The 20,241-nt window shown below is 42.3% G+C and overlaps 1 protein-coding gene across 2 annotated transcripts; it reads right to left on the bottom strand.

Moving 5' to 3' along the window:
* Positions 1 to 1,168: 1,168 nt before the first annotated feature.
* LOC116440192 (toll-like receptor 7) lies at positions 1,169 to 11,448 on the bottom strand. Of its 2 annotated transcripts, XM_032100647.1 has the most exons (3): positions 10,718 to 11,448; positions 9,356 to 9,484; positions 1,169 to 6,844 (listed from the first exon to the last, which is right to left on the bottom strand). In XM_032100647.1, exons 1-3 carry the CDS (start codon positions 10,718 to 10,720, stop codon positions 3,704 to 3,706), a joined length of 3,273 nt encoding a protein of 1,090 aa, XP_031956538.1. In that variant the 5' UTR covers positions 10,721 to 11,448; the 3' UTR covers positions 1,169 to 3,703. The 2 variants fall into 2 exon arrangements, with proteins under 2 accessions (XP_031956538.1, XP_031956539.1); XM_032100648.1 differs by lacking the exon at positions 9,356 to 9,484 and having other exon boundaries at positions 10,718 to 11,447.
* Positions 11,449 to 20,241: the final 8,793 nt, after the last annotated feature.

Genomic DNA, 20,241 nt, shown 5'->3' with positions numbered 1-20,241 from the left:
AAGCAGCAATCACTCAGAGGCTAGCTGGGCACTGGTCTGCTGCCAGGAGGTGGTGAGTGATCACCTTTGTATCATTTTCCTTTTTCCTTATTAGCCAGGCTTTATCCCTACCCAGGAGCTGTATCTCTAACCAAGAGTTGCTCTGAAGCTGCCCTCCTGATCCTCCCCCCAGCCCAGATGGGTGGGGCCTTGGCTGCCAGAAAGGGGCAGCCAGCACACAACACACAAGAAACCACAGAGCACCAGCATTGACAACAGATGCCTGACAATCAACTGAGAGAGGCACTTGTGCAGTGAAAACACGCTCAGGTTTCACTCCCCATAGTACACTGCCTCAGCAACAGGCTCTGAGTGTTTGACATTTAAAACCCCTGGAGTCTATGGCAAGAGCTTCCAGTAAAGCTGCAAAAATCAAATACTCTTACCAAGAAAGCCAAAAATGTGTATTTGCATTAGGACAGTGGAACAAGTCAAAATAATATTTACAGGCAAATATGAGCTAAATCCTCCAACTTCTGCTAGGCAATGGGTATATTTTCAGTTATCTCAAAAGAATGCTGCTGAGAGAGGAATGTTTCCCACCAGGCTGAACTGTCAGATCTTCAGACCAGAATCCAGGCAGGGACCAGGAAGCATGCAGCATTAAACACCAGACACCTCACCATTTTCTGTTCCCATGGCTTTTAATTCTGTCAGAATGGAGGCAGTTTTCACAAAGCTGTTGGAAGGCACCTGTAACTCTTCATAAGCATTTTGGGTGCACAAAATGCAGCACATACAGTAAGATTAGTTCTGCCATTTTCCTTCTGCTCTTTCCCCCATCTCATCCCATTAAATTGAGTGGGTTTGCTTCCAACCGTCTGAGAAACACAAACTTCAACTGGTCATGAAATGCAGCTCAGACTCCCAAGGAAATTTAAACATTGTGTCCCTTCTGTCAAACTATAAAAAGAAGGAGAAGGATGATCTTATTATGAAGCTGTTTACCAGTCTGGTGTGATTAACCGTTCATCCTTATGTTCGAGACAGCTGTAACATGATTTATGAGCAAGGTTTGCAAGAGAGTCAATGCCTAAATTCTTTTCTGTTTGACCTGTGCAGGCCACAGTCTCCAAAAAAAGAGTGTCAAAAGAATAGAAGCACAAGCAACCTCTTGGCATAAGTAATTTTGAAGCTTTATTTACAGTACTTGTGCACAGGGAAGGCAAACAATTCAGCACTTTATTTGACGCAAAGATCTGAGGTATAAAGCAACAGAACTTGACACTGAGTTCTGTGGGAACTGATACTGTGCATTAAATGTATTGTATGCCTTTTGTGTAGTACTTGGTATAATTACGTGGCCCCAGATTTCAGGGTTATTAACAACTTAACTGCAAAGTAACATGGGTTAAATGATCTGACATTTAAGAAATTTACCAAACAAAACAATACTGTCGATTCATGGTGTTACTCTGTTATAACATAGTTATAGGCTCTTCAGGAAGGATAGGCAGGGCAGGCAAGTCAGGGGATGGCTCTTTATAGGAGGGAGGGGTTGAAATGTATAGTGCCTGCAGTTGGTGGTGGCACAGTTGAGAGGCTCTGGAAGGATGAAGATGCACGTTGTTGTGGGAGTATACTATCAACCACCCGTCTGGGAACATGACACTGAGAAATTATTCCATAAAGAATGAAGGAATATCTCTAAGTCAGATGTTCTTATGGGTGATCTTAACTTCCCAGACGTCAATTGGGAGCTCTGTACAATGGACACAAGCAGTCCTGAAGCATGCTGATGATAATTTCTTGGTGGAGATATTAAGGGAACCAACTAGGAAAAGTGCCCCCCTAGATTTGTTGTTGGAAATAGAGAAGCATTCGTGGGCAAAGTGGTGATTGGTGACTGTCTCGGTCACAATGAGCACAAAGTAGTTGAACTTCAAATCACTGTTTTACAAACACAACCGTAAGAAACCATAGCATCATAGAATAATTAAGGTTGGAAAGACTTTAAGATCATCAAGTCTAATCATCAACTTAGCACCATCACAATGTTCACCATTAAAATATATCCTCAAATGCCATATCCACAAGGGCCATATCCACATGTTTTTGAACACTTCCAGGGATGGTGACTCCACCACTTCCCTGGGCAGTCTGTTCCATTGCTTGACAACCCTTTCCATTAAAATTTTTTTCCTAATATCTAGTGTAAACCTCCTCTGTTGCAACTCCAGGCCATTTCCTCTCATCCTGTCACTTTCTGCATGGGAGAAAAGACTGAGTCCCACTGAGTACAGCCTCCTTTCAGGTGGTTGTAGAGAGTGATAAGGTCTCCCCTGAGCTGGCTTTTCTCCTGGCTAAACAATGCTGTGCATTACGTAAAAGGCTTTACTAAAATCTAGATAGACAACATCCACAGCCTTTCCCTCATCCACTAAGCAGGTCATTTTGTCACAGAACGAGACCAGGCTGGTCATGCAAGAACTGCCTTTCAAAAACTCATGCAAGCTGGACGTTATAACCTGGTTGTCCTATACTTGTTGCATGATGGCATTCAAGATGATCGTCTCCATCTGGCACCGATGTCAGGCTGACAGGCCTTTAGTTCCCCAGATCCTCCTTCCAATGTTAAAATAAAATTGTAAAACACCCACTCTTCTAACCAGGCCCTGATCTTTCTCCTGCTTCTGTGGTAAATCAGTAACACTACTATGATAATTTGGAGGGAAAAAAAATTCTTATTGTCTGTTATATTAGATGAACATTAGTTTTCTTGTTTGTTGTTGTGTTCTTTCTTGTTAGCATGCCTACAACTAAATCAAAAAGGGACTATTTAAAGAAAGGACCAGACAGAAAAGCTAGGCAAGGAACTGCCAGAGGCAGCTGAGATGACAGAATCATAGAATGGTTTGGGTTGGAAGGGATCTGGAAGATCATCTAGTTCTTTGTCTGTTTGGTTTAACTGATTTTCTCCATCTGCCTTGTGCCTCTCCCTCTGCATGTCTGCTCTCTCTTCTTGCAACCATGCAGCAGCTCCATTCACAAGGAATCCCTTTATGTTATAACTCCTTCCCACCTATAGCCTACAAGACCTTCTGAACTCATTTCTCACATATCTTCCCATTTTAGTCCACACACATACTTCCAAGTCTCTTCAGACTTGTGGGTTTTTTGACAGTGCAACAGTGGGAGAGCTCCTGTACCAGATCCAAGCCCCTGACAGCAGTCACAGCAGAATTTGCTTTCCCTGGTTTGCCCACTCAGATAGAAGTGGTAGACTAAGAAACTCTAAGCCTAAGATGAAAAGATAAAAAATCTTTTATTTCCCTAAGATCAAAGAATGAGCTTTTCTAAAGTGATTTTCTGACACAAACATGTCAGCAGTTGCTTTTCTTGATTTTCATAAATACAGCAAATAGAGAAACAATGTATTTTTATAAAAATCACATTTATTCCAAGAGTGTCTAAACAGCAGCAACTTTAGGCATGGTCCAAGCACTCCTTCACCCTGTGTACTCGAGCATATTGACCAAGTGTCTAACCCACACTTTACCTTACCACAGGAGGTGTTAGAGGCCTATTGTGAAATAAAAGCTGGAAGTGGTGATATTCTGCAACAGTGACTTCCAGGGGGTAGTGCATCATTTCTTGCTGTGCACTAATAAGTGCCAAGCAAGGTGCATGTGTATCATAACAATATTAAAGGGAAAGGGTAGGACTAAACAGTTTCTTGGAGAAGCTTGTTGTAAGCCAGTGAATTGCTTGTAGCTATGGCATTTTTCAGGCACTGCCAGAAGTAGGGCTGAGACTGAGGGTTAGTTGGCCATTCCAGGACTGAACTTCTGCACAGCCTCTTCCTCAGCCGGACATAGCGGGACTTCTGCAAAACCTTCTCAAGAAATATCAAGATAATGACATCCATTTTGTCATCTAGAAGCCGCTGATGAGCCATGTAAAATGTTGTCTTAAAGCTGCCGCTTTTAATATACTTGTTGGTCAGCACAAATATGGTCTTTTTGCTCAGCTGAATGCTCTGGGAAAGGTTGTCAAAGACTGGCTGTCCTGGGAGCCAGTCCCTTCCTTCCAGGCATAAATTGAACTGCCTGGCTTTTTGGTTTTCCAGCCTTTCAACCAGTTCCTGCAGCACCCACTCATTCACAGCTGCATCTTCATTGTCATAGGCAATAAAGGCATCGTAGCAGGCATCTGGTAAAGACAAGCGCCGATAGCCCTTCAGCTTGGCAGTGCAGTAATGGTAGCTATACCACACATCCCAGAAGTAGAGGTGGCTCATCACTGTGAACACCATAAAGCCAAGGACGGTTGAAGCTGACAGAGCGTACAGGATCAAATACGACGTGTCCAGCTGACAGGTATACAGATCCAAGAAAACCACGCTCCTTCCCTTATGTGCCCCTGGGCCAGCACAGGTCACGTCTGTGGCCAGAAGAGGAATGGTCACCTGTGTCTGATTGATCCACCAGACAAACCACACAGCCTCACAGTTACACTTAAAAGGATTGCCATGCAAAAGCAGCATCTCCAGGTTGTTAATGACATTCTCGGGGAAGCTGGATCTCTTAATTATTTCAATCTTGTTTGAGCTGAGGTCCAAGTACCTCAGTTTAAAAGCACCTCTGAGAAAATGTTTGGTTAATCGCTGAATGCGATTGTTTCGGAGCATCAGTTTTTGGAGTGATGAGGTGCAATTGGACAGTTCTTTGGGAACAGTAGTCAGAAGGTTATTGCTCAGGTCCAGAGTTACTAGGTTCCTCAGAGAGGGGAGGCTTCCCCAGATGAAACTCTTCAGTTGATTATTTGTTAAGTTGAGGATCTTGAGACTAGGAGGCATTCCTTTAAAAACATCATGAGGCAAAAAACTGAGCGAGTTGAAGGAAATATCCAGTTCTTCCAGGCTGGTCAGATTCTTGAAGAAGGACAAATATCTAGCATTGCCGTCCTTCCAGAGAGCATCTAAATGATTTCCCCTGAATTCTAAAATTCTAAGAGATTGGCTTTCTATGCCTGTATCAATAGTGGTAGAAATTTCATTCTCATTCATCATCAGCTTCTTCAGATGGGCTAGGTTTTTCATAAAACTAAGCACGTGAGTAACACCTTCTGCCAGAAAATAATGCTGGTTATTGCTCAGATCTAGAATTTCTAAAAATTTTAGCTCTTTGAAAGCAGTTTGGTATAGCAAATCAACCCTGTTGTTAGAAAAATCCAGATATTTCAATCCAGACAGGTAAGAGAATTCACTTCCATTTAAAGTTTGACTTATTGCATTGCCTGACAAGTTGAGACATTTGAGGGAGCTAAGTCCCAGGAAGTCTGAGGGGTTAACAAAAAATACATTGTTTCTGCTTAAATCCAGAGTTTTTCCGTAGTTAAGGCAATCTTCCTTAACTATAGATTGGTAGGAAGAAGCCTCTTTGTCTTTGGAACGGCAACTTCGCCCATACACGTCATACCTGAAATAATGCATCTCTTGTCGTACTTGCCTGTTGTATTGCTCAACTGAAATGCCAGGATTAGAGCAAAATCCATAGAAGTTGCTTTCCCCTGAAGAAGGAGAAATTTTATTCACTGAGAGGTCAATGAACTTAAGAGCTGGGAATTCTTCAAACACTGTCAGGTCTGCAACTTTAATAAAGTTAGTCCCGAGATCCAACATGGTTAGATTCTGAAGACCGAGCAGTGGACGTAGATCTTGTGCTCTCAGTTCTTTAAAGACATAACCCTTGAGCCTCAGGGTTTCCAGGTTATAGAGAGAAGAAAATGTCTTAGAAAGATTCAAGAAGGGAGAATACACCTTCACTTCAAAGTTGAAGGACAGATCAAGCTGCATAAGGCTGGGGATAAATGTCAAAAACTGAGCATCTCCAATCTCCCTCATGAGGAAATTTTGGGAGAGGTCAAGTTCTTTGAGATTCTTGATGTTTTTAAACCAGCTGCTGGGTATGCTCTGAAGAGAGTTACTGTGAAGTCGCAAAATTCTTAAATTTTCCAAGGAGTCAAAAGCCTTTGAATGTATCTGAATCGAGCTCTTGGGACAAGGAATGCAAGGATACGGGGCATTATAGCAACGTGGGCAATTGCCACTTAGGTCAAGAATTTCTAGATTGGAAAGGCCACTTAAATCCTGTTCGTGAATCACTTGAATCATGTTGTTGTAAATATACAATTCCTTTAAAGTAGATGACAAATTGGGTGGAATATGTGTTAAGTTGTTGGACTTCAGGGATAGTATTGTTAACTTTTTCAGCCCCAGAAAGGCTGTTTTCTCAATTTCAAATGAAACGTTGCATGGATTGCGGTAGTAACAGTTCTGTCCAAGATACAATACCTCTATGTTTCCTAGCTCTGAGAAGCTGGCTTCATGGATAAAAAAGATACTGTTTGCTTCCAGGCTCAGCAGGGTTAAAGTAGCCGGAAGACCTCGGGGTATTTCTGCCAGCTGGTTTGCATCCAAATACAATGACTTCAATCTTGTCAGGGCAGCAAAACTACCAGTCTCAATCTTCAGTTTGCTAGTGCACACATTATCTTTGGGGCCAAGTTTGACAGGCACACAGTTGCATCTGAAGTCAATCTCCTGGAGGTTTTCAAGATGATCAAAGGATGTTGGGTAGATGTGGGGGATATGGTTAATACTCAGGGTAAGGTTGGTAACGTTTCCAGGGATCCCTCTGGGAACTTCTTTAAGGCGCCGATCAGTGCAGTCCACTGTCACAGTGCCTTCTGAGGACTTAACATCACAGGGTAAAGTTTTGGGAAACCAAGCCCCTGACAGCAGCATTGGGAATATGAAGAGCAGGATAAATGGCAATGCATTTGACATCTTTGCACGAGATACCTAAAACCAAGGAAATACGGAAGTATTAGTTTAATGCAATGAGAATATTTCACCTACACACTGGGTCAGGCCAACTATACAGCTAAATTGGGGTCCTGGTCACACACTGACCATGGATGGATGTGCAGGTAGGAATATATGTTTCCGGAGGCATATGTTGGTGGTTCCTCAAATCTTTTTTTATTTTATCATCACCAAGAATTCTAATATTAATTTAAATATCACTCTCTAAAAAATGAATTATTAAAAAACATCTCCTGAGAAAGTGACAAGGGGTAATTAAAGTCCATGTCTCTGTGAATACTCCTTTTTAAGGGGAAATAAGAGGTGTTCAACATCCAGCAGGTTGCCATTGCATATTAACGTAGATGAGCACAGTTACTTTTTCTAAGCGTATACAAGATCTATACTCAAAATCTCAACTCAAAAGCTTGTGTAAACTTCCAAAACTGCACTAACAGGTGACTGAGTTCCGAATTCAAATTTAACATTATCATGAGTATTCTTCCTCTAGTAAGTGGCAGAATAGATGTAGAGTTGACCTAAGAAAGTCAATGTCTTTATTTCCTTAAAGTTTATTACCAGTTTTCATTTTCACTGTCCAATAAGGGACGAGGGAGAAGAAAACAATGTATCTGGGTGAGGTGGGAACATGAAAATCGAAGACAAGTTTAAAACTGGGTATGTTCCATGAAAGACTAATAACCAGCCTAAATAACCAGAGCAAAAATCCCACAGACATTTTAAGAAGCTTCTGAAACACTCTGTCTGTTGAGACTTTGTGGTCTTGCTGGCTTCATAGATTTGTGGGTATTATGGGAAGAGCTTTTAATATTTCACAACTTACTGGTTATTTCCTCAGCAGCAGTCAGTGTCAAGGAAACCCTGGCTGGCAGACTGCCAGCCTTGGCTTGTGTGGCACTGGCAGAAGGGCCATGACCATCTTGCTGCCTTGCCCTGTATCTAATTGCTTGCATCTGGTGTTGGTCAAGAGTTTTAAAGACAAGACACCTCACGAAAATCATCATCCTTGTTTCTTCCTTGAAAACTCAGTGGTGGAGGCTTGTATGGCACATAGGGGGCTCTTTAACCACCAGGATTAGTAATGTGTGGCATAATATTGATTAAATGTCACAACCCAATTAAGTAGGTGAAAATCAGATGATTAGGTAAAATGTTCAAGATACATGGAAATGTTTTTGTCTCTTTAGCTGTGACACAAGAACATACAGAGACTTGCCAAGCAGTCTGTGTAAACCCTGTCAAGTGCTGCCAAAGATGTGCCTTGCAGGTGATATGGACCTAGAGGTGAAGCGATGCTTTCTGTTGCACGCCCTGTTTACTTCAAGCACTGTGTCCCCTGTACAACTTTGTGTTTCTATGTTACCTATGCTGAATCTACCTCTGCATCCATGTATCTGGAAATGTGAGAGAAGCCAGATCAGGTCTCACACAGCACTGCACTTCTGCTATCTTGACTCAACATCCAAATGGCATCACTTTGGTATTTCTTTCAGTCATCTTTGGAATTACAGAGCCTCAGTATAGAAGGAAAAATGTAGAAGTCCACTGCAGACCTTGAATTCAGTGTAACCTGATACAGTGACAGAAGCTACAGTGTTACCACAATTTCCTTGCCCACTCCCTGGAAGTGCTATGGTGCTTTCTTCTTATCCGCACATGCTCTGAGAAAAGGCAAGGTAGCTAAATACCACGGCTGGTAGCTGTGGCTGTCATTCATACAATTATTCAGAGCAGGCTCATATGGACTAACCAGGCCATGCCTGTGTATTCATATTTCATTATCTCCAACTCTTGTGTTTTCATTTGCTAGGTATCAAATTAACCATCATTTGGCTTATTGGAATTCCCTTTGGAAAATTGCCCAGACAGAGGTCACTGGGTAAGGGAGTTCACCAGTGTTTTCAATACAGTCTAGCCAATCTGCTTTAGAGGAGGATTAAGTTTTCTGATTTCCCGTGCACTTGGATAAAAATTATTATTGAGAGTAATCAGAGTTAAGTGGGGAATGAATTTGGAAAAGATAAAAGGCATTAATTTCCTTCCACCACCTGAGCTTTTCAGTAGAACCCTTTTTTCCCCACTAATGTGGTCAGGGATGTGGGAAGGAGAAGGAAGGGCTCTGCCATTGCTATTTAATTACATGGAAAATTGAAGGTCTTTTTTAGAGTGACAAGTGACACTGCCAAAGAAAAATTTGGATATATTCCTGAAAATATTTTGCCTTCCTTCCTTCTTTCCCAGGGGACACAGCATATTATACATGTAAAGGACATTAGGAGACTAACGGAAAACCAAAGAGTGCCTATGCTAACCAAATGGCCTGTGATGTCCCAGAAACTGCCTGCCTCCATTTCTTGCGTTAGCAGACCTATGGACACCAGGGCCAGTCTGTTTACCCAGTGGAGAACAGCAGAGAGCTGATAGGGAAACCATAGAGACTCTGCACTGCAGGACGTGTCACTCCACCATCACATGGGTGCCTTTTACCTTTATCTGTCGACACAGACCACAGCAGACCATGAAGTGCTGGCTGTCACCAGCCATGGACACAGAATCTGTAGTCACTGAAGCAAATACTGACAACTGATGCACATCAAACTCCACCAGCCTTTCTACCTTTAAATGAAGGAAGGGAAAGTTAATTAGGTTCAAGCTTTAAAGATTTGATAAACCAGATTAAACCACTCTGTTGAAGCACTAGAGCAGGGCATGAACAAGGTGTGATTGCAGTCTAGATTGAAGACTCAAACTTTCCACATGAGCTCATATTCAGTCACTACACGCAGGCCCTTAATTTCAGGTGTTTAACTAAGTTCCTCAATTTGCTGTCATCAATCTTAGTAGCACTGAAATTCAAGAGAGAGTGGGAGAGAGGAGAGAGGCCACTCTGCAGGGACTGTTCAGTTTGAAGATCGAAGGAGATCTGCCTGAGTACACACCAAACAGAGGTTAACACTGCACATTTAGGTGCCTGAAATTAGGTGCGGTGAATCTGGGCTTTGAAAGTCTTCATGAATATGTTCGTAGGCTTCTTAAGAAGTCAAAAAAGACATCTTGAGTCTTACAACGCTCAGGTTTTGAACTCTCACATATTACAGTATTTTTAGGAACCTAAGTGTTGTTGCAGAGCCAGCGTAGCTCCTACCATCTTTGTGCTTCATTTCTTTGTATATTCTTCCCTCTCCTGATAATCTTTGTAATGCATTAGCTGTTTTAACTGTAAAGAGTTACATCTTGGGGCTGTATCTGGCTATTTGCATATGTAAAATGTTGCATCCATTATAGTACCAGAACAAACAGAAAGACCTAAATAAGAGCAAGAAGCAATGCTGTCTTGTGCAATGTCTTTGCAATGAGAGGCTTGTTTAAAAGTACAGCAGGAGTATGCGAGCTGTTCTTTTGTCTGTGATCTATGCTTGGTTTTATAAGGAGTTCAAAAGAACTAATCTACTGATCTTAACTGCTATGTGCACAAACCCCTAATGATTTAGGGTGTTCTTCAAATATTCAGCAACAGTACAGCTATGAGTTTCTGAAGGAAGTTTTTCTGTAGAGGTTCCACATGTATTTTAAGTTGTGACAGGAGGGAAGGGTAGAGAAAAATAAACACCTAAAAACTTGGAGTATTTGGATAAGACATTCGTTACTTGTTCTGTAGCACTGCTGTACAATAAGTATTAGTGCAAATTAATGCTTTCCTTTGCAGACATAATGCTCTGCAGCTTCGAACCATAACAGTAAACTGGACCATTTAGAAAACAGAAAAGCAGAATATGTTCTTGAAAATCTTCCAAAGCAGTTCCAGTCAAAGATACCTAAGAGCAAATTTAAAATGAAAGTTTAACGTACCATTTTCTGTGTGCTTCCAGGTCTGGCAGATTAGATGCTGGAAGAGACTGTAAAACGGAGCAGAAGAAAAACAGCACAAAAGTTGTTTCCAGTGGTTCAGCTGAGGTGTAGAGGAGAATGTAACATGACATACTCAAGACAACAGCAGAAATCACTACTCTGTCACTTCTTTTCACCTCGATTGCAACTTGAGAAATAATTGAATGTGAAACAACTTCTGCAACCTACTTCCTCAAACATTTGTACTTAAAACAACAGTACCTCATTTACTACTCCACCCCACAGAAATAACTGAGTACTCTTATTTTTCCCCCTTTAAAGAAATTCTTACATTACTCATACATCCACGTGCTTTTATTCTCACATGTTGCAATTTGCTCTCTTCTATGCTACTTTTGAACACAGTTTTCATTTCAAACTGGTTTTTACCTAGATACAGTGTCACACCAATAAAAAACTGTAAGACCTGCTCCGAAAAGGTAAACATCCAAGCCATGGGGAATTCCAAAGGACAGTTGCGGAATATTTGGCCACAAAGTTTAAGATCAATCAGCAAGGAGAAAAATGTGCTACATACGCGTAATCAGTCACTTCAGACTAAACTAAGATTTGCAGAAGCTCAAGTTCCTCCTTTCCCCCACCCCCTCTTTTTAGTGTAAGCTGCATGAAAATAGAGACAGAAGTTGGTAATTGATGTTAACAATAGTTCAGTTTTGGAAGTTTAGTCATTTTTATAATTATTATTATTATTTGGCATTTACTCCTGATACAAATAGCTTCAAGAAATGGGAGGGTTTTAAGTTGAATACTCTATGGAAATGTCTATTAAGTGACTGGGACTTTGGGGAAGGGAAACAAACCCAACGAGGATAAAAAAGATAGTGAAAAGGGCACAGGAAGTGGCATAGAGCAAGGTTAAAACTGTGTGGGAGACTGTAGAATGGCCAAAGCTTAAAGCTACATGGATAGACTTAAACTGATGACAATCCAGCATTTCACAGAACATGGTGTCTTTCTAACAGTTTCATACTTAGGAGTCTCCATGCTTATCAGAACAGACTGGTTCAATTTTTAGGATGTTTATCAGGTGGTGATTGTGGGGTTTTTTCATGTCTTCCTTATATACGTATTTTACTTTACATTTTAAATTGCAATTCATAATTTTTCTGACTATGGTGGAGCTGAGAAATTAATTTCAGGTGCTGGAACTTGAAAAATGAACAGGGAAAGAATTTGTAATAATACTTTCAAATTCCATGTGTTTAGTGTCTGAGTCATATAGAAAATAAACAGGAAAACAAGGAAGTTGTACAGCATCATTGCCATTTCAATCAAGGCCTAGAAAAGGGCTTATTAATTGCCAGCTGTATTAATTCAGGACTGTATTTCTCATCTTTGTGCCTGAATACTAGAAGTACTGCAATGCAGTATGATTCTTCCACTCTTTACTGATAACTGGATTTTGCTTTTCATGCGAAATGCACTGAGATTTTCATTGGGTGCTACCATAACGAATGCAGAAATCTTATTAAAATCCTGCTGTGTGTTGAAAAGCCGTTTGAGACATTTCTGGTAGGAAAAACTACCTCTCTACACTAGCAAACACTCTACACTAGCTATTCCGCTCTGGATATTTCACTTTGTGTATGTCACAACAAAAGAAACTTAGCTTCCACTCATTTATAATTATTGATCCTGTAGAAAAGATAATGTGCATATCTAATTATGAAAGGAGAGAATGACCTAACACAAGTTGGACTGTGTATGTTGATTTCTTCAAGTACCCAGCTGTGGGAAACACAAAAAGCTGGAAAAGCCCTTAGGTGTGAAAAAAATAGCAGTTTTAGAAATAAAGCAAAAGAATTTAGGAATCAGCTCTAGCTGCAAAAACTTGAAGATAGAAGAAGATAAAATTATATAGCAAGCAAGGACGTTAAAATGATGATTAGAGTTTCTAAGTTTGGCTGAGATAGGTTTTGAAGTTGCGAAAAATAAGCTTAGCAAGATAGATAAGTTTAAGCCTAATAATGGAATATTGTGCATTGTTGTATAAAGGCATAACAAGCAAGTATTGTGTACAACAGATGTAAGTGCGCTATTGAAGATTGGTTAAAACAGTTGTCTGTAAATTTTAGAGGCATGCTAGTTGGCAAAGAAGCTTTTAAGAATGCTCTGTAACAAGAAAGTTTTTGGACGCCTGTGACGGCGTGAGCTTTGTACCATCTCTGTCTCAACTCTGTGTATGAGTCTGATGCTGGAATAAAATAATAAAAAGGCTCCTGGAGCGTCTGTCTGGGCTCCCTGACCCATTTGATTGCCGAGAACACCAACACCCAGCCATGTCCCTGGTACATGACACCAGAACACGAGATGCTTAATGTCTACTTGTTTTGGTTGCAAGTAGGTTTTCTAAATCAGTGTCCAGTTACCCAAGCCTGTAATTTTTGGCAGGTGCACCATGTCTTTGGAGATCTCCCTTGCAGTCTAAACCCACAAACTTCAGATATTCAGACACTCAGCATTTTCTTTTGGAATAAGGCTAATACTTTTTCATATTAGGAACTTGCTGTCACATCTAAGAGCAGAGGAGTTTCAATTCTGTACAAAGTGAAACTGCAGCTTTAGCTAAACACTAATAGAAATGCAAGCGTGCTTTTGCTGCTTTTTTTTTTCCTAAACCTATGAAGTGTGGGAAGCAAAATACAGCAATACTCCCCTTCAAAAGATGGGAGTAAATGCACAGCAATTCAGAACTACAGAATAGAGTTTGATTTTTAGAGGCACAGGGAGTCACTGGTTTACTGATTTTAAAAGTTGAGTTTCCCTCAGAAGTTGCACAACATCTCTTTTGCCCCCTCTGAAACACAGAGTAACTGAAAACAGAAAAGTACTTCCTACTACGTCACGTGTTAGGGGAGGATCCTCTGGTAAGAGCAAATGTATATTACTGCTGCTGTGAGTGAAGAATGTAATTTAAAATAAAGCAGGAGTCCTTAATTGACTTAGTCCTTTATCTATGAGTTTGCTTGTCAGTTGGCTTGTAATCAGATTGGTGAAATCACATTTCCTTTTTTCCTTTGTCTTCTAAAAGAAAACTTACAGCAAGTTTCTTTAACTTATTTATCAAAATCAGGGTTCCACTATGTTCATCTTAAATCTGGGTAGTTTATTTACAGTCCTAAAGTCTTCCAGAAATGTTTTTTTTATGAAGTGCTGACCCTCATTTCAAGAATGAGGATAAAACCCCACCTATTCATAGTTAATACAGCATTCAGTGTAACTTTGCATAATTTACCCAGAAAACTATTGAAAAAAAACAGTTATCTTGCTCAGTTTTAGCAATACACAAGTTGACTCTTCAAACTGATGCAGACAGATGTACGAAAAGAACCAAAAAGAGAAATGGATAGCAAAATTGAGGAAATGGTAACAAAATCACTTGCAGAAGCCTTAAAGTTTCTGCATGTATGATCTGTGTATGTAATGTAAGAGCCTTGCTGATAGCTGTTGCAGAAATGTGTTTGCGGGCACTAAAAATAATCACAACAATAGAAGACAGCACTGGAGGAGATTGGCCTACAACAAGGGCAGAGGAAGCACTCAGGGCTCTGGTAAGGGAGGACAGCCTGATAGATCTGCATTAAGAGCTGACCCAAACCACCCAGGGTGCTGAGATATGGCCGAGGGAGCCACTAATACCACAGAAACAGACATTGCCACTTCTGAAAGCTCAGGCTGCCTCAGGCTACCTCAGTGCCAACACTGACTGTTTGGTTTACAACAGGTTGAAAATGTTTGCTGAAAGGCAAGGTGCCCAGCAGTCCTGTTTTTGAAAGTGAGTTTCCTTCAAGGGGGCCAGAAGGCATCCAGAAATAGCTGGAATGAGATGGAGTTATTTTCCAAGTTCTCCAGGGTCAGCAAAGCAACTGTACCCCTACTGTTTTCCCCTTCCTCAGGGGCAGGTAAGATGGCGTAGCCACAGACATCATTCCTTCTTTTCTCTGGGGGATGAGGAGGAGGAGAAGTAACAAGGTAGTCATGCTGGAAGTGATGGTGCACAGTAATGCAGAAACTGCTGCAAACCACAAAACTGACAGGTTCAGAGGAATTTTGGCACTTGTAAGTGGGATATCCTCAAATCCTGCTTCTTAGTGATGACACTGCTAGCCTTTTTGCATGTTTCATGTAGTTAATCCTGCCAGGGTTTATGAAGTTATCTTCAGGCAAGAGCACTGGAAGGAGCACTGGAACAATCTCTGCAGAACAACATGGACACTGCTGGACCCAAACAAATCACAGCAGAAAAGCATCCCCATATGAAATAAAAGATTATGACAGTCAAGCAATGTAACAGGGCTTGTATTAAACATGCAAGTGTGTTGATCAATATTCTGATTTATTATAGGGCTTGACCCTGCTTTTTCAAGAATCGTGCATTACATTTTAATGGGAGAAGGCTACAACTCAACAGGTTATTTTGACAAAAAGGACATGGAACTGTTGGAGCAAGTCCAGAGGAGGGCCATGAAGTTGGTAAGAGAACTAGAGTATCTCTGCTATGAGGACAGGCTGAGAAAGTGTGGGCTGTTCAGCCGGGAGAAGAAAAGGTTGTATGGAGACCTCGTATCAACCTTCCAGTATCTGTAGGGACCTACTGTAGAGGGACTCTGTCAAGAACTGTACTGATAAGACAAGGAGTAATGGATTCAAAATGAATGGGTTCAAAATGAGAAAAGGGGAAATTTCGGTTAGATATGCAGAAGAAATTCTTTACTGTGAGTGTGGTGAGGTACTGGAACAGGTTGCCTAAAGCAGTTGTGGATGCCCCATCCATGGCAGTTTTCACGGGTTACCAAACATAGTCCCGGAAGTGATGTTCTTGCAAAGGGGTGCTTATAGCATCCTCTGTGACCTGACAGAACCTATCAGCTGGCCAGTTTGAATATGGACAATTCTTTAAGCCACTTAAAATTTTGACTGACTCTGTGGTCCACATTTAAGAATGGACAAAGCCCGGGGGAGCTCTGTCTCATTTCTGGTGCTGGGACATGTAGCTGCAGGGCCCGTATGGGGCCCTCAGGGCCCGGGCCAGGCCCTGCTTGGGCTGGGCCGGGCCACAGCCATCTTGGAGCCGATGGGCCCTGTTCCACCCGTGGAACTTCCCTCCGCCCCTCCCCCCCCCAATCCCTGCTATGGGCAGACAGCGCGCCCAACCTCCCCCGAAGTGCGGCCGAAGATTCAGCTGAAGCTGCCCCACTTTCCGGCAACGATCATGTGACCAACAGCAATAAGCGAATTCCGGCTGCAAGGCCTGGGTGAGATTAACCCTTTTAGTGCTGTGAAGAGCTGAAAACCTGAGGGAAGAGAAAGAGGAGATGCTTAAAGCTGAAAATCTGTTGTAAAGCTATGATATATCAGAGTACCCGTTGTAATTTCATGAAGGCATGGGGGTGGAGCATTCAACTTGTGAGCAAAAGTACCTGTGCAGGAATAAGCAAATGCTGAAGCAGCTGTAATTTGATGAGAAGTTTGAACAGGGAGAGATGGAAGTGATGAGAACTCTTGCTCCAAATTGGAAGGAGAAGACCTCAATTCCTAGAGATGCTCCCAGAGATAGTCCCAGAGATGAAGAGGACCCTTTTTCTCCCAGGGAAGGGGGAGGGCCTCTATTCTTAGAGATGAAATGCTCCCAGAGATGGGTGAAGAGAATGGCTCAACCTTAAAATTGTACCCCAGTAGCTCAAGATTGGACCCTCGAAAGCAGTTGTGGGAAAAGCTGCAAGTCGTGGGAAGGGACTCTCACATGATGCAAGCAGAGAACCAACCCGGGCGGCTGTCTTGTTGTGATAATGTCTCCATAGCATGAGCAAGAGAGACTCCTCTTCCTAAATGAACTGAACAAGGTTATTACGGAAGTGGTAAACAGACTGAACATCTCAAGGGTTGTCTTTTTACATTGCCAGTGGAAGAAGAGAGAACGGTGGGGGGAGGAGAAGTGTTCTGAAGGTGTGGTATGATTTTTTTTTCCCCCTTCTTTTAGGTCTATTAATAAACTTCTATATATTCTTTCAAGTTTTGTGCCTGATTTCCTTTTCTCCTAATTCTTATCTCACAGAAGGTAAACAGTAATGAGTATTTTGGACCAAACCACTACACTAAATTGGTGTTTCTGCCCAGTTACAAACTGAACCCGCTACAGCAGTGATAAAGGCAAAGTTGTACAGGGCATTGAGCAGCCTGTTCTGTTGAGAACTGTCCCTGCCCATGGCAGTGGGATTTGAACTAAATGATCTTTAAAGCTCCTTCCAACGCGAACTATTTTATTATTCTGATTCTAATGTCGTGGTTGCAATTGTTATGGATTGATTTCCTTTCTCCCTCTCTCAATATATTTACATACACACATGTCTATACAATATAGATACTGCTCTTAGAAACCAGAAGAGTACCTGTGAACAGTCACAGAGGGTGGCTGGATCGATAGCCCAGCTGCAGCATACCTACATCAATGCACACAGCATGAGCAGCAAAGAGGAGTTGGAAGCTGTCATGCAGCTAGAAAACTGTGATATAGTTGCAATCATGGAAATATGCTGGGATGACTTGCACAACAGGAATGCTGCAGTGGATAGCTATAAACACTTCATAAGGGATAGGCAAGGAAGGAGAGGCAGTGGGCTCTATGTTAGAGAGTGTTTTGACCATCGAGAGCTTGATGATGGTGATGAAAGGGTCAAGCATTTATGGTAAGACTCAGGGGAAAGACTAAAAAGCCATCTATCGTGCTGGGAAGCTGATATAAAGAGCTCAAGCAGGATAAAGAGACAGATGAAACATTCTATAAACAGCTAGGAGATGTCTCACAATCCCCAGCCTCTCCTGGGATGTTCTTGTGCAAGACTTCAACTTACCAAATACCTGCTGGAAATACAATACAGTGGAATCAGTCTGGGGGATTTGTGGAGAGTGTGGAAATAACTGTCTTGGTTTGAAAGACAGGTGTCTGCTAAGGAAGGCAGGAACCTCCCTTGAAATGGCAGATGTGACTCCCCTTCCCTCCAAGTTATTATGTTTGAAATCAAGGGGCTTTTAGGCAAAGGTATGGGAAATAGGAATAATAGTTCTTTACTATTATATATCTATATGTGTATAACCAGTCATACAAACAGCAACAACTATGGCAGTAACAGCAAACAATCACAAACCCAGTCCCAGCCTTCGCGGCTGTCGGGCCCTTTCCCCTCGGGTGCAGTTCCGCTCGCAGCCGGCAGGGGCGCTGGCGGCTCCCGGTGAGCAGGGCAGGTGCGATGGTTCCCCCGCGGCTGCAGGGGGCGCTCCGGAGCGAGCTCGGGGAGCACGCGGCACCGGTGCCCTGGGATCCCGGGAAGGGATGGGACAAAGGCTTCACAAACCCCTGGGCAGCTGATCCCAGTGTCCGGCTGGACCCTTGGGAACAGCAGGCTGGAACAGCAGGCTGGAACGGCAGGGACGAGCACAAATCCCGGGTGGCAGATGAGATGTATCCAAACAGGGAACCCCCCAGAGGTCTGGGCAGGCAGGTCGAGCAGGGCTACAACAGAGCGAAGCTCAAAGCAATGGCAGGGGCAGGACGGCCACAGCCCAGCTCCCAGCAGGGCAGGGAAGAAGGGCTGGGGATCCTGGGTTTTCTCCGGCAGAAGGAAAAGGCAGCCCAAGAAAGCAGCCTCCCTCTCTGTCCAAACGCCAACCGACCAACTGTCCGCACACCCAGGTGAAACGAAAGAGTAGCCAGATGCACCCCACCGTCCATAGCCACTGCTTTTGTTTTTCTTAAGTACCCAGCAATTTGTCCCACTAGCAACACTGTATGGGGAAAATTCCTTTAACAGAAAAATAACCCACCAGGAGAGCTCCTAAAACCCCAATAACTTTGTGATACAGCTGGTGAGAGCCAACTAGGGAAAGTGTCCTGCTGGACCTGAGGTTTGTGAGCAGAGAAGGACCTGTGGGTGATGTGATGGCTGGAGGCCATCTTGGCCATGTAATAGAGTTTTTGGTACTTGGAGCAATAAGGAGAACTGTTACCTTGGACTTCCGAAGGGCAGACTTTAGCCTTTTAGGAACCTGGGTGACAGAGTCACTTGGGAGGCAATCCTGAAGAGCAGAGGAGCCCAGTAAGGCTGGACACTCTTCAAGAAGGAAATCTTCAAGGTGCAGGCTGTCCTCATGTGCCAAAGACAGGCAGGTGGGAAGAAAAACAACCTGACTGAACAGAGAGATTTGGCTGGATGGAACTCAGGGAGAAAAGGAGAGTTTGGACTGGGGTTGTATCCTCATGTTCTTTGGAAAATGGGGTAGACCAGTCATGAGGTTTACAAGTATGTCATGAGTTAATGCACAGAGAAAATGACAAGGTCTAAAGGTCAAATAGAAATGAACCTGGCTACTGCAGAAAAGGAGAATAAAAAGTGTTCCTCTAAATGCATTAACAGCCAAAGAAGGGCTAAGGAGAACCTTTATCTCTTAGTTCAGTTTTGGGCCCCTCAGTACAAGAAAGACATTGAGGTTTCACTCCCCATAGTCCACTGCCTCAGCAACAGGCTCTGAGTGTTTGACATTTAAAACCACTGGGAGTCTATGACAAGAGCTTCCAGTAAAGCTCCAAAAATCAAATCCTCTTACCAAGAAAGCCAAAAATGTATACTACCACTAGGGCAGTGGAACAAGACAATATAAATTTTATGTAAAAATATGAACTAAATCCTCCAACTTCAGCTATCTAATGTGGTAGTTTTTTGTTATCTCAAAAGAATGCTGCTGAGAGAGGAATGTTTCCCACCAGGCTGAACTGTCACCTGATCTTCAGACCAGAATCCAGGCAGAGACTGGGAAGCACACAGCATTAAATACCAGACACCTCACCATTTTCTGTTCCCATGGCTTTTAATTCTGTCAGAATGGAGGCAGTTTTCACAAAGCTGTTGGAAGGCACCTGTAACTCTTCATAAGCATTTTGGGTGCACAAAATGCAGCACATACAGTAAGATTAGTTCTGCCATTTTCCTTCTGCTCTTTCCCCCATCTCACCCTGTTAAATGCAGTTGAGTGGGTTTGCTTCCAACAAGCTGATGTAAAAATCATCTGAGTTGAGCATTAAATGTACTGTATGCCTTTTGCATAGTGCTCAGGTGTAAACTTGGTATAATTATGTGGCCACACACTTGGTGGCTAACAATTTAAATGCAAAGTGATGTGGGCTAAGTGATCATATATTTTAGAAATTTCTTTACTAAATAAAACAATACTGTAAATTCATTTCCACTGTGCTATAACAGTTCTGAAAATTCAACTCTAATGAGGAACTTCTCTGAGAACTAGCGGCTGAACTGAATTCTCAGCACAAGAGTTTACATACTCTATTTCTGCATTCATCACTGAAAGCAGTACAGGTGAAATTCTGTTTTACTCATTTTCATGGAGAAAAACTAATTTCTCAGAAACAATATAAAATTATTGGGAAAAAGAAAAGACCAAATAGATTTATT

The sequence above is a fragment of the Corvus moneduloides genome, chromosome 2, assembly GCF_009650955.1.
Source record: "Corvus moneduloides isolate bCorMon1 chromosome 2, bCorMon1.pri, whole genome shotgun sequence".
Classification (NCBI taxonomy): Eukaryota; Metazoa; Chordata; class Aves; order Passeriformes; family Corvidae; genus Corvus; species Corvus moneduloides.
This window is presented reverse-complemented; position numbering and strand designations above follow the sequence as displayed.